Below are 12,346 nucleotides of genomic sequence, written 5' to 3'. Positions count from 1 at the left end.
TATAGCCCTCTTTGGCAGCGGAAGAGATGTTATCTCTCCTACCAACTGACACCCCCAACCCCCAGCAGCGGGAGAGATGCACTGTCTCCCACTTCCAACTGACACCCCTCCAACTCCCCTTGACAGCAGGAGAGATGCCCAATCTCTCCCACCGAGAGGGGGTGGGGAAGGCCCGCCATTTTGAAGAGGTGGGCTAGTAGGCCGGAGGAAGTAGGCATCCCTCCGGCCAGCCATCTAACCAAGGTAAGGGGGCAAGGGCAAGGGCAGGGGTCATTGGAGGCATGGGGGGGAGGAGCTGTTGCATACAAACGCACCGGGGAGAAAGAAGCAAACATTGAATACAAGACAAAGTCCGCAGCGGTCAAAACAGCAGTCAGGGAGGCCAAACTTCGAATGGAAGAAACTCTAGCGAAGAACATTAAGAAAGGGGACAAATCCTTCTTCAGGTACATTAGCGACAGGAAGAAGAACACAAATGGGGTAGTACACCTTAGAACGTCAGACGGGAGTTATGTGGAAACAGATTCCGATAAAGCTAAACTGCTGAATGATTACTTCTGCTCTGTCTTTACCTGCGAGGCACCAGGGCACGGGCCACGGTTGGAAACAAAGCAAAGCATGGAAGATCCATTTCAGAATTTTGAGTTCACAACTGCTGATGTTTACAGAGAACTGTCAAGACTCAAGGTGAACAAAGCCATGGGACCGGACAATTTGCACCCACGAGTGCTCAGAGAGCTATGCGATGTTCTGGCAGAACCGTTAGCTATGCTCTTCAATCTCTCCCTAAGTACGGGAAGAGTCCCCCTGGACTGGAAAACAGCTAACGTCGTTCCTCTGCACAAAAAGGGATGCAGAGCAGAGACTGCGAATTACCGACCAGTGAGTCTCACATCAATTGTGTGTAAACTCATGGAAACTCTAACTTAAAGGTAAATTAGACACGATTTTGGATGAGGGAGACCTAAGGGATCCCCGTCAACATGGATTCACTAGGGGTAGGTCTTGCCAATCCAATCTTATCAGCTTCTTTGATTGGGTGACGGGAAAGCTAGACCAAGGAGAGTCTCTGGACATAGTATACTTGGATTTCAGCAAAGCGTTTGACAGTTTCCCACACCGCAGACTATTAAACAAGATGAAATCGATGGGTTTAGGCGAGAAGCTAACTGCATGGGTCAGTGATTGGCTGAGTGGAAGACTTCAGAGGGTGGTGGTCAACGGCACCCTCTCTGAGACATCGGAGGTGACTAGCGGAGTACCGCAGGGCTCAGTCCTGGGACCATCCCTTTTCAACATATTCATAAGAGACTTGACCCGAGGGCTTCAGGGTAAAGTGACACTGTTCGCCGACGATGCCAAACTGTGTAATATAGTAAGTGAAAACAATCTTGAGGATAGTATGACGCAGGATCTGATCACGTTGGAAAACTGGTCCTCGACATGGCAGCTGGGCTTCAACGCTAAGAAATGTAAGGTCATGCATCTCGGCTGCGGAAATCCATGCAAAACTTACACCTTGAATGGAGAAACACAAGCTAGGACTTCAGAAGAACGGGACTTGGGAGTAATCGTCAGTGCAGACATGAAGGCTGCCAGACAAGTGGAGCAGGCCTCATCCAAGGCAAGGCAAATGTTGGGATGCATCAATAGAGGCTTCATCAGCCGCAAACCTGAAGTCATAATGCCGCTCTACAGAACCATGGTGAGACCTCACCTGGAATACTGTGTGCAATTTTGGAGACCGCACTACAAAAAAGATGTGCTTCGAGCTGAATCGGTCCAGCGAATGGCCACTAGAATGGTCTCCGGACTCAAGTGTCTCCCATACGAGGAAAGACTGGACAAACTGCAGCTCTACTCTCTTGAGGAACGTAGAGAAAGGGGAGACATGATTGAGACATTTAAGTACATCACAGGTCGTGTCGAGGCGGAAAGCGATATATTCTTCCCCAGGGGACCCTCGGTCACAAGGAGGCACCCGCTCAAACTCAGAGGAGGGAAATTTAATGGTAACACCAGGAAGTATTTCTTCACAGAAAGGGTAGTAGATCACTGGAACAAACTTCCGGTGCAGGTGGTCAAGGCCACTAGCGTGCTCGACTTTAAAAATAAATGGGACATCCATGTGGGATCCCTACAGGGATCGAGCTAAGGAACTGGGTCATTAGCACTCAGACTTGATGGGGTGGGTCAGAAGAGTGGGCAGACTTGATGGGCTGTAGCCCTTTTCTGCCGTCATCTTTCTATGTTTCTATGTTTCTAAGAGTGTGAACATCTATCCCGCTGCCAAGGGGCATTGAGGGGTGTGTTTCTTGACAGTGAGAGATTGGGCATCTCTCCCACTGTGGGAGGAGGGGGTGGTGTTGTGTGGCGGCAAGAGAGCGTGGGCATCTCGCCTGCCACTGAGGAGTGTTGGGGGGGTGTTTTCTTCACGGCGGGAGACATTGGGAATCTCTGCTGTTGCTGTGGGGGAGTGGGATGTTGGGGGGTGTTTGTTGGCAGTGGGAGGAATGGGCATCTCTCCCACTGTCCGATGGAGGGTTACTTGTCTTGGTGGCTTCATTTATTGCTTTTTTTTTTGCATTTATTCTGTGCATGTGCCCATTGCTATCACCAGCGATGGGCACATGCAAACTTAGCAAATTTTCATTACTCTCCACCAACCTCATTTACATGAGCGTTTTTTGGAGAATGACTCTTTAAAAAAAAAAAAATCGGTACTATAAGAGCTGCGACAGCAGCCTGTCAGTTTTTAATGCAGATTTTTGAGAATCTAACCCTCAGTGTCATTGCCTGATCATTTTAAGAAGGGAATTATCTGTCTGTCCTTAAATTGTGTTACCACCTGACACAACCAGAAGTGAGTGAAACCTGGCCATGTTGGGCAATTTTTAAATAGATCACAAAAATCGAAGTTTAAAAATAATGTACTTTCTTCTATTTGCTGCTGCTACTTGTAGATTTTATCATACCTCTCCTGTATTGCTACTTTGGTATTATGTAACATACCTTTTAAAAGAGCATATAGATGTAGTTCAGTGAGAATGAGTAGATGTGAATGCTTGTTTACGCTTTCCAAAAAATATAAGGTTTAGGGGGCATGCATTGAAGCTACTAAGTGCTAATTTTAAAACAAATCAGAAAGTATTAACTTTGGAATTACCTGTAGCTACACTTCCCTTCTCTCTCTTCTGACGCTGCTGCCCTGTCCTAGCAGGGTGCGGCCTTATAGGCCAGCTGCTGCGAGGAGGGAGGGTTGGCATCAGAGGAAGGCAGTGCAACCTCCTCCTCCCCCCTCCCCCCCAGATGCTACTGCTTGATACTGACGCTGGCCTATGAAGCTGCATCCTGCTGGGACTGGGCAGTAGCTTCAGAGGAGGGAACTCAGGTGAGGCATTGGCTGGTGCACCGTAATCTCCTGAGCCAGCCTTGCAAAGAATGTGTTATGATGATTTAACTATAGTTCGTGCAACTACTCAAAACATTTTTTGTGTAACCTTGCAATAAATTATTTCTTTAGATGGGCCACGACCTACTCAGAAAGAAATTCTTTCTCTTCGTGCATTCCTGCTGATGTTCATTAAACAGCTGGTGATGAAGGTAAGAAACATTTTCCAGTATTGCGTAATATTAATTAGTGCTGCCTATGGTGAAAACTTGCTTTGGGTTTTACTATTTAATGGTCCTGTGTCCTTGTTACTTCTGTTTTATCTGCATTTATATTGTAATTCACATTTGCACTATTTATGCAAACTTTATACCGATTCGACTGCAGTAAAAGCAAAATTGTGTACCTGTAACAGTTTTTCCTAGTAGACCACAGAATTAACCAGGAACATGAATGAGTGATGTCATCTAGTGGGTGCTAGGATAGAACAGCTCTTACTAAGCTCTGAATTAGTGTAAAGTTGTGTGCATCCACAGCCCTTTCTGTGTGCTGATGATTAACTCTTGGGGAGACAGATTATAATTTGGTGCCTAGTTAGTTCTGCTGTTGGTAGAGAACTTCAGTTACAGGTGAGCAGCATTGCTTTCTGTGACAAGCAGGATTATATCAGGCACTCAAATGGGTAGCTATTAAACTCAAAGTTGCCCACCACATCTCCCTTAATGAGATGCTGCTCTGAGTTGAATAGATCAGAAAGACAGATTGTTCAGTATTGTGCTTGCTCAAATGCACTGTCTGATTGAAGAGTGGCCTAGGTAGTAGTGTGTAGAATAGAATAAGGAGCAAGTAGCTGTTTTGTACTGAATAGAAGATGCTAGTTGGTTTCATTTTCACTGGAATACCATATCTGTTGAGGTCAAAAGATATGATAAACTGCATAGATTTTCTGGGGGATTATGTGAGGGTTGTTTTTTTGTTTTTTTTTTTATGGCAAGCACAAGTTGGTTTACAGTTCAGTGTATATAGGATATTCTGAGTATGTTTGTAAAAATTCTTGCTACACTGCAATTATAGAACTGGTCAAAGCAGTTTACAATTTCAATTTATTTGATATATCGCATATATAAATCCAAGGATAAAATCTAAGTGGTTTACAATATAAAAGATTAAAAGGAGGGAATCGAAAACAAACTGGTTACTAATGCTAAAGATGAACTGGAGACAAAAGGGAAAAAAGGAATGGATTGGTTGCAATAAGTCTAGATAAAGAGAAAAGGTAAGAACATGAGGTATGGGGTGAGAAAAAAAAAATTATCCATTTACTGAGTCTGCCTATATCTTTGTGGTTATGTGCAAAATGCCTGTGAAAAATAATGCTTCAGTTGAGTTTTGAATGTCAAATATGAACTCAGTGCGAGCGCGGAGATAGAAAGGTAGAGAGTTCCAAAGAGTGGGAGCTATAACGGAGAATGGAGAATTCCTGTGGGTATCAAGAAATAAATGTCTAAATGAAGGGACAACTAATAGCTGTTGTTGGGAAAATCGAAGAGTTCTTTGTGGGGTAATGTACCAAGAGACTTAATAAGAAGGAGGGAAGGCCACTTGATGATATTTGATGAGTAAAACTTATATTTGAAGGGACTACGATTAGAGATGGGAAGGATTTGCTCAGCCTTTTGGAGAGGTGTGACATAATCAAATTTTGAGTGACAATGAAGCAACCTAATTGCAGTGTTTTGAACTAATTGTAGCCTATGTAATTGATATTTTGGAAGACTGATGAGAATGGAATTGCAGTAATCAAGCTTAGATAATACCAAAGAATGTATGAGAGTCCAAAGAGAGCTTTGTTGAAGGAAAGAACGAATTGAGCATGTTTGACATAGAGCATAAAAGGAGGAAGATACCATCTTAGAGATATGATGGTAAAAGTTTAGGGTGTTGTCTATCGCAATGCCCAAAACTTTAATCGTTGAAGAGAATTTGAGTAGAACTTTCTTCAAATTGAAAGCTAAAGGTTCCGCTGGCAGAGTTCTAGAAGAAAAAAGCATCACTGCAGTTTTTTGTGAGTTGATCTTAAGTTAAGTGTAAGCTAATTGGCAATTGAATCCAGTGTTGCAGAGATAGATGAATAGGCCAATGATGAGTAAGAATCCAGTGGTAAAATGAGCTGGATATCATCTGCATAAATAAAGTGAATCCTAAAGACAGCAAGAAAAGAGTAAGCGATGCGAGAAAGATATTGAAAATTATTGGTCCTAAGACGGAGCCTTGCGGCACTCCTGACTGAAGCGAATAAGCTTGAAAAGGTATTAGAAATAGAAAGCCTAACTGAATATGTTTTCACTTTCTGGTTAGTGGAGACATGACATTGTTCTTACGTACAGCTTATTTAGCTTTAAAGGTCATCCTTTCAAACCACCATTCACCCATTCATTTATTTACATTTAGATTGTTTCACTATAAGAAGAGATTTGAAAACAAAGTGCTTCTCATTGAGGATAAAGACCCCTGAGGCAGGTCATATGGCCGAAACACGTACGTGTTGGGTCTTGAATGAATAAAAAGACTGAGTACCAAGGTCACCTCTTTTTTGCTTCTTTTTGTTCCACCCTGAGGAAGTAGAATCTTCTGTTTGTGTGCATCGTAAATATGAATGAAACCATTGTAGAGCGTGATCCTTAAATGTTTATTTTTCTCAAACGGTCGAGAAGAGTTTTGTGATCCACCAAATCGAAAGCTGCAGACATATCAAGAGAAAAAAGAATGACATCACAATTGCTATCTAATATTTGCCTCGTGTAATTTAGTAGACCTAGTAAAGTATGTTCAGTATAGTGGTGGGAACGAAAGCTGGTAATGCATTTGTTTTTGTTAGGAAATCTGATAGTTGAATTGCGACAGCTTTTTCTACAATTTTGGTAACAAAAGGCAAGTTTGAGATGGGTCTATAATGGTCACAACGTTAAGGATCAGAATTATGGTTCAGCAATGGGAGTTACTGTTGCTTGTTTCCATTCCTGAGGAAAGTCACCTATAGAAAAGTTAGTGTTGACCATTGATGATAATGGCTCAAGAAACGTGATAAAAGAGAAGCAGGAATAGGATCCTTTGGGTGATAATTCAGTTTCAAAAGTGTTATAATATCCCTTAGGGAGGTACTGGTTTGAAGTTTAAAGGAGCTTAGTGCTGCCATTGGTACAACATATAATGAGGATGAGAATGGAGAGTGACTTTCAAGAGGTTGTCGTCTTGAGAGCAGTTGGCATTGGAAAGGTTGACCTTTAGGGAGCCATGTAATGGACAGAGGAACAGTCTCAATAGATTCTTGTAATTTAGCATTTTTATTGTGAAATCCTAATGTGAAGTCATCGGCCATAAGAGATGACAAAAATGCCGAAGGAGATGATTTGGAAAGTGAATGTAATAACTGGTAAAGATAAAATGGATTTGATTCACATTTAAGGATGTTTGAAATGTAAGTAAGTTTAGCGGTATGCAACAAATGAGAATACTTTGATGGAAATGTCTTTGAAATTCTGATAGGTAAGAACTGAAGGAGCATTATCCCAGGACAAGCAGGCATGATATTCTCACATGTGGGTGACGTCATCTACGGAGCCCCAGCGCGGACAGCTTTTCAAGCAAACTTGCTAGAAGTTTCAAGTTTGCACACTGCACCACGCATGTGCTAGCCTTCTTGCCCACTAGAGGGCGCATCCCCACCTCGTGGTCCTCAGTTCATTTTCATCCGCGGAGCCAGAAGCCCTGTGGAGAAATTGTGCTAATTGTGCCTTCTGTCGCCGCGGCTGTGTAGGGATTTTCGCACGGTCGCTGCGTTTTTTTGTCTTCTTCTTCTTTATTTTCTTCTTTTCTAAAAAAAAAAAAAAAAAAACTTTTTCGTTCCGTTGCTACCGGGGGCTCCCGGTAGCCGTGGCCGAGGAACCTCGCTTGTTCCCGGCTCTCTTTTGGGCCCATGTCCCGGCCCGTAACGGGCTTTAAAAAGTGCGGGCGCTGTGAACGGCTTCTTTCAATTACTGACCCGCACGGGTGCTGCTTGCGGTGTTTGGGGCCCCAACACCCGACGGCGTCCTGCGAGCAGTGTGCCACTTTCCAGAAGCGGGCACTTAAACGCCGCAAAGCCCGCATGGCAGAACTTTTTTCTGTCGAGTCCCCTCCGGGGAAGGCCTCGAGTTCGGCCTCGGCTTCTGCCCCGGCCTTGACCTCGGCCTCGACGTCGGCATCGGCCTCGACTTCGGCACCCTCGGCTTCGCCTCGGGCCTCGATGCCTTCGAAACAGCCGGCCTCTTCCAAGGCCTCGGGTAAGTCTCCGCTTCCCTCCTCAGCTCCAGGATCGTCCAGAAAGCCATCCTCGGGCTCGTCGGCGGGTGGGTCCGCCTCTGCTAAACCCAAGTTGCCCGCGTCCGCTGCCCCGAGGGAATACTCGAGACCGAGGTCGCCCTCCGAGGAGCAGGGGCAGGTCTTGCCCCAGGGAATGACAATCCCTGTGTTCCAAGAATTGCTCCGGGCGTTGATCGCCTCGGAGCTCACCGGGGCCATTGACCAGCTGCAGCAGGCTTCGGCCTCGGCGGCTTCGGCCCCGGAGGCTTCGGCCTCGGTGGCCCCGCAGTTGGCGACCTCGGCCTCGGGTACCGGGGCTTCGGCTCCCGAGGCGCCCACGGCCTCGACCTCGGCGGTACCCTCGGACCCGGCTTCGCGGGATCCGCCTGAGCGTAGCGTGCGCCCGAAGGACAAGGTGCGCCGAGTGCGCAGAATCTCATCTTCGTCCTCGGGGTCCTCGCGAGGTTCATCGCCCTCGGGCAGGTCTCGAGCGAGGCGCAAGCCGAGGAAGGCCAAGCGGTCTCGGACCTCGCCTCGGCGGCGCGGTCGCTCGTCGCCGGCCGGGGCCGATGCCTTGCAGGTGCGGGACCTGCGTGTCGATAACCCCATTTTGTTCCGGTCTCCGGCCAGGGAGAGCTCTCGGGCTTCCTCGCCGGGGCCGAAGGGTCGGGCTTCGGTGCCTCGGACCCCGGGGGGATCCCCGAGGGGTTCCTTCCGACGCACCCGGTCTCCGACTCCGTCGAGGTCGCAGGACTGTGCCTCGTTGGGGTCGGGGTCGGGGAGGGAGCCCAGATACTCTCACGAGGCCTCTCCCTTCGGTTCCGCCGGGAAGTCGAGGTCTCCCTCTCCTCCTGCTAAACCCTCATCCTTTACCAGGTTTGTGCAGGATATGGCGGCGGCTTTAGGTGTTGACTTGTCTGAAGGGTCCACTCACACCAAAGAGTTCTTGGAGGAGCAGGATCTTCCTGCCCCTCCTAGGGAGTCCCCGCGCCTTCCGATTAACAAGGTCCTCTGCCAGACCTTTCTGCGGAATCTTGAGACTCCTTTGACGGTCGCGGTGGTCCCCTCCAAAATGGAGTCTAAGTATCGCACCCTCCCCATCAAAGGGTTTGAGAAGGGCCAACTTTCCCATACTTCGCTCCTGGTGGAATCGGCGGTCAAGAAATCGCAGCCCTCCAGGGTCTCGGCGACGGTCCCACCGAGTAGGGAGGGCCGGACCCTTGACAAATTTGGCCGTCGTCTCTATGCGAACTCTCTGATGGCTGCAAGGGTCCTGAACTATGCATTTTCGTACTCTTCCTTCCTCCGTACGATGGTGAAGGACCTCCCCTCTTTTCGTGAGGTGATGCCGGAGTCGCATAGGGACCGGTTCGCCACCTTTAGTTCGAATCTGACCCAGTTGCGCCTGTATTTATTCCACGCAGTTTATGATGCGTTTGAACTCGCCTCGAGGGTGTCCGCCTGTGCAGTGGCCATGCGCCGGCTGGCGTGGCTTCGGACCCTCGAGATGGAGTCAAATTTGCAGGAACGCCTGGCAAACTTGCCTTGTGTTGGGGTGGAATTATTTGATGACTCTTTGGATGCGGCGACGGAGCGACTGTCTAAACAGGAACGCTCCCTGGCCTCTCTGGTGCGGCCGAAGCCTAAGGCTCCTGCCCAGCGTCCCTTCCGGCAGCCCCCGAGGAGGTACCCTCAGAAGTCCACACCGGCCTTCTCCAGACCGCCCCCTCGGAGACAGCCCCAGCAGAGTAGGGCTGGCCCCTCTAAACCTGCCGCGCAGGGGGCCGCCAAGGCCGCACCGTCCTTTTGACGGGATGGGCGGTTGGGGGCGGGCCCTCACCGCAATATCGCACCACCCCCTCCCCATCGGGGGTCGGCTGACGGCCTTTGCCGGGGCCTGGTCGGCGATCACGTCGGACGCATGGGTGCTCCGGATAATCTCAGACGGCTATTCGCTAAACTTCTCCTGTCCGCCTCCGGACTTGCCCCCCGGGGCGTGTCCTCCCAATCGGAACCAGCTGGCCCTTCTCCTGGAGGAAGCCAGGGCCTTGTTGAGTCTCAGGGCGGTCGAGGTGGTACCTCGCGATCAGATGGGCCAGGGGTTTTACTCCCGTTACTTTTTGGTCCCAAAAAAGACCGGGGACTTGCGCCCCATTTTGGACCTCCGGAAGCTCAACAAGTTCCTGGTCCGGGAGAAGTTCCGTATGTTATCGCTCCCGGTTCTCTATCCACTTTTGGACGAAGGAGATTGGATGTGCTCCCTAGACTTGAAGGAAGCTTACACCCATGTTCCGGTGCATCCCGCTTGCCGCAAGTTCTTGCGTTTTCAGGTCGGGGATTTGCACCTGCAGTATCGGGTTCTTCCCTTCGGGCTGTCATCTTCCCCTCGGGTATTCACCAAGTGTATGGTGGTGGTGGCGGCGGCCCTGCGCTCGCGGGGTCTGCAGGTCTTTCCCTATCTGGACGATTGGCTGATCAAGGCCTCGTCCAGGGAGGGGGTTATCTTAGCGACCCGACAGACTATCAGTCTTTTGCAGGACCTGGGGTTCGAGGTGAACTTCCCCAAGTCTCAGTTGCGTCCGGCGCAGTCTCTCCAGTTCATTGGAGCCGTGCTGGACACGGTTCGCCTCCGCGCTTTTCTCCCCCCGCCTCGACGGGAGACTCTGCTTCGGTGGAGTCGCCATTGTCAAGGGCAATCGCATATGTCGGCCCATCACATGATGGTTTTGCTGGGCCACATGGCGTCGACGGTTCACGTTACGCCGTTCGCTCGCCGGCACTTGAGAATCGCGCAATGGACTCTGGCGTCACAGTGGCGACAGGATCGCGATCCGGTGTCTGCCCGGATAGCAGTGACTCCTACCATGGAGAGAAGGGCATTTGGAGGGGTGGTAACCCCAGTAGATGGGGATAGAAGCCATAGATTCTTTTGGCTGCCATAGCACACTGCAAAAAAGAAAAGGCAGACCAGAAAAATAATTGGCTGTTGAGCAGTATTGGAACTTGAAAAAGCCCCTCAGAGATTGCCCCAAGGAGCATTACCTGCTCCTTGGGTGTGCGCCGCCGTGGTGTGAACCATCGCTGCAGTGTGAGATTTAAAGGGGCCTCAGGTGACCAATAGCAATTTCCCATCAGCAACTCAGTGAGAAAGTCTTCAGGTTGCTGAGCATAGTGTCCTATTAAAGAACACAGCAGACACAGATATTCAGCACACAGTTTCAGTCACAGAGTGAATGAAGTTAAAAGAAAAAAAAAAACCACCACTGCAGTGTGTGATTTAAAGGGGCCTCTTATGATGAGAATTACGTGACCAAAAGCAATTGCGCAATTGGCACTGCAGTGTGAGTCTTTGGGTTGCTAAGCATAGGGTTGGTGAGACTCAAATTGCCCAATCAGCACTGCAGTGAGAGTGTATTCAGGTTGCAATACTGTTTTTTCAATGTGAAGTGTTTTGACTGCTTTTCTCAGTAATTTAACATGAATTTGCACTACTTGTACATGACTGACTGTGGGTTGATGTTTACTACTCCTAGAAAAAATACTCTACGTCATACTCTACGTCATAAAGCACTTTAATGGTGAGGATTCTATCAGCTCAAATGGTGGTTTCATGCGAGAGCTATAGAGGCTTCTGGATTGGAGTATTCTCAGGAAGAAGGCCCCTGAATTTGGGACACAGTGGGATGCTCAGAAGCTGAAGCTCAATCTTATTAAGACATGTTAGACAGCACTTAAATTCAGTTTGATAGAGAATTCCTGGAGTCCTAACTGATAGACATAATACAGCTATTAAAGTATAATTCTGAGGACAATAAAAAGTGTTAAGGCAGTTAGTAAAGCATTAAATGGAAACCCCTTTCTGTTTGAAAGCATATGATTGTGTTGCAGATGGCTTTCTTACCAACACAGAAATATCTTGAAATAAAGCACACAGTTCCAACTAGTCATTGCTCAACTTTTTACACAGTCAGATCCAAGGAATTAAGGCTGAAGATTTCATCAGTCTTGTGTTAAGTTGGAAAGATTTGGAGCCACTATGGAGGGAGAAGGAGCATTTTTGGAAATAATTCTGTATGTTATGAGAACGCAATGCTGGCTCTCATGCGGATGAGGGGTTGAGCAACCTATGGTTAGAGCATTCTGTACTAAATGAATTGGAGACGAGTGTATGAAAGAGTGGGAGGTAGCTTTGCACTCTCTTAACTGTTAAGTCTTTGAGGATTGCTCTAGGTATAAAATGTGTATGTGCTAATGATGTTTCATTGACCTTAACGGATTCTGCTGAATTTGTTGTGTTAGTGATTTTGGTTCCCTGGGACATAAGTGGCTTGGCTAATGCGATTGAGAATCACAAAGTCCTTATTTGTTCTGTATGTGTATCCATACATTTTGTAAAATGACATGTAAGTCATATGGGGCACTACTGAGAAAAATAGATTGTCTGACCTAGTGGTCCCTAAACAAATATATATACCCCACTATTCAATTGTGTTATCCTGAAGCTTACATATTTTAATTTCATTACTTGTCTGCTTTATAACACTTGTCAAATCATGTTGGTTGAGCCAAATCCAGCAAAGGTACAGATCATACAGAAGAATAACATGAAAATCA

At 47.6% G+C, this 12,346-nt stretch overlaps 1 protein-coding gene across 7 annotated transcripts in view; it reads left to right on the top strand.

Annotated features, from left to right (window-relative positions):
• Nucleotides 1–12,346, top strand: part of LRBA (LPS responsive beige-like anchor protein) — a 1,301,884-nt gene that overhangs the window by 99,983 nt on the left and 1,189,555 nt on the right. For all 7 annotated transcript variants that reach the window (XM_033940548.1, XM_033940584.1, XM_033940558.1 and 4 more), the window contains exon 15: nt 3,524–3,603. In XM_033940548.1, the coding sequence (XP_033796439.1) occupies nt 3,524–3,603 (80 nt within the window). The remainder of the gene's footprint in view (nt 1–3,523; nt 3,604–12,346) is intronic.

This window comes from Geotrypetes seraphini, chromosome 1 (genome assembly GCF_902459505.1).
Source record: "Geotrypetes seraphini chromosome 1, aGeoSer1.1, whole genome shotgun sequence".
Classification (NCBI taxonomy): Eukaryota; Metazoa; Chordata; class Amphibia; order Gymnophiona; family Dermophiidae; genus Geotrypetes; species Geotrypetes seraphini.
The sequence above is the reverse complement of the archived record's forward strand: the minus strand, read 5'-3'. Positions and strand labels throughout refer to the sequence as shown.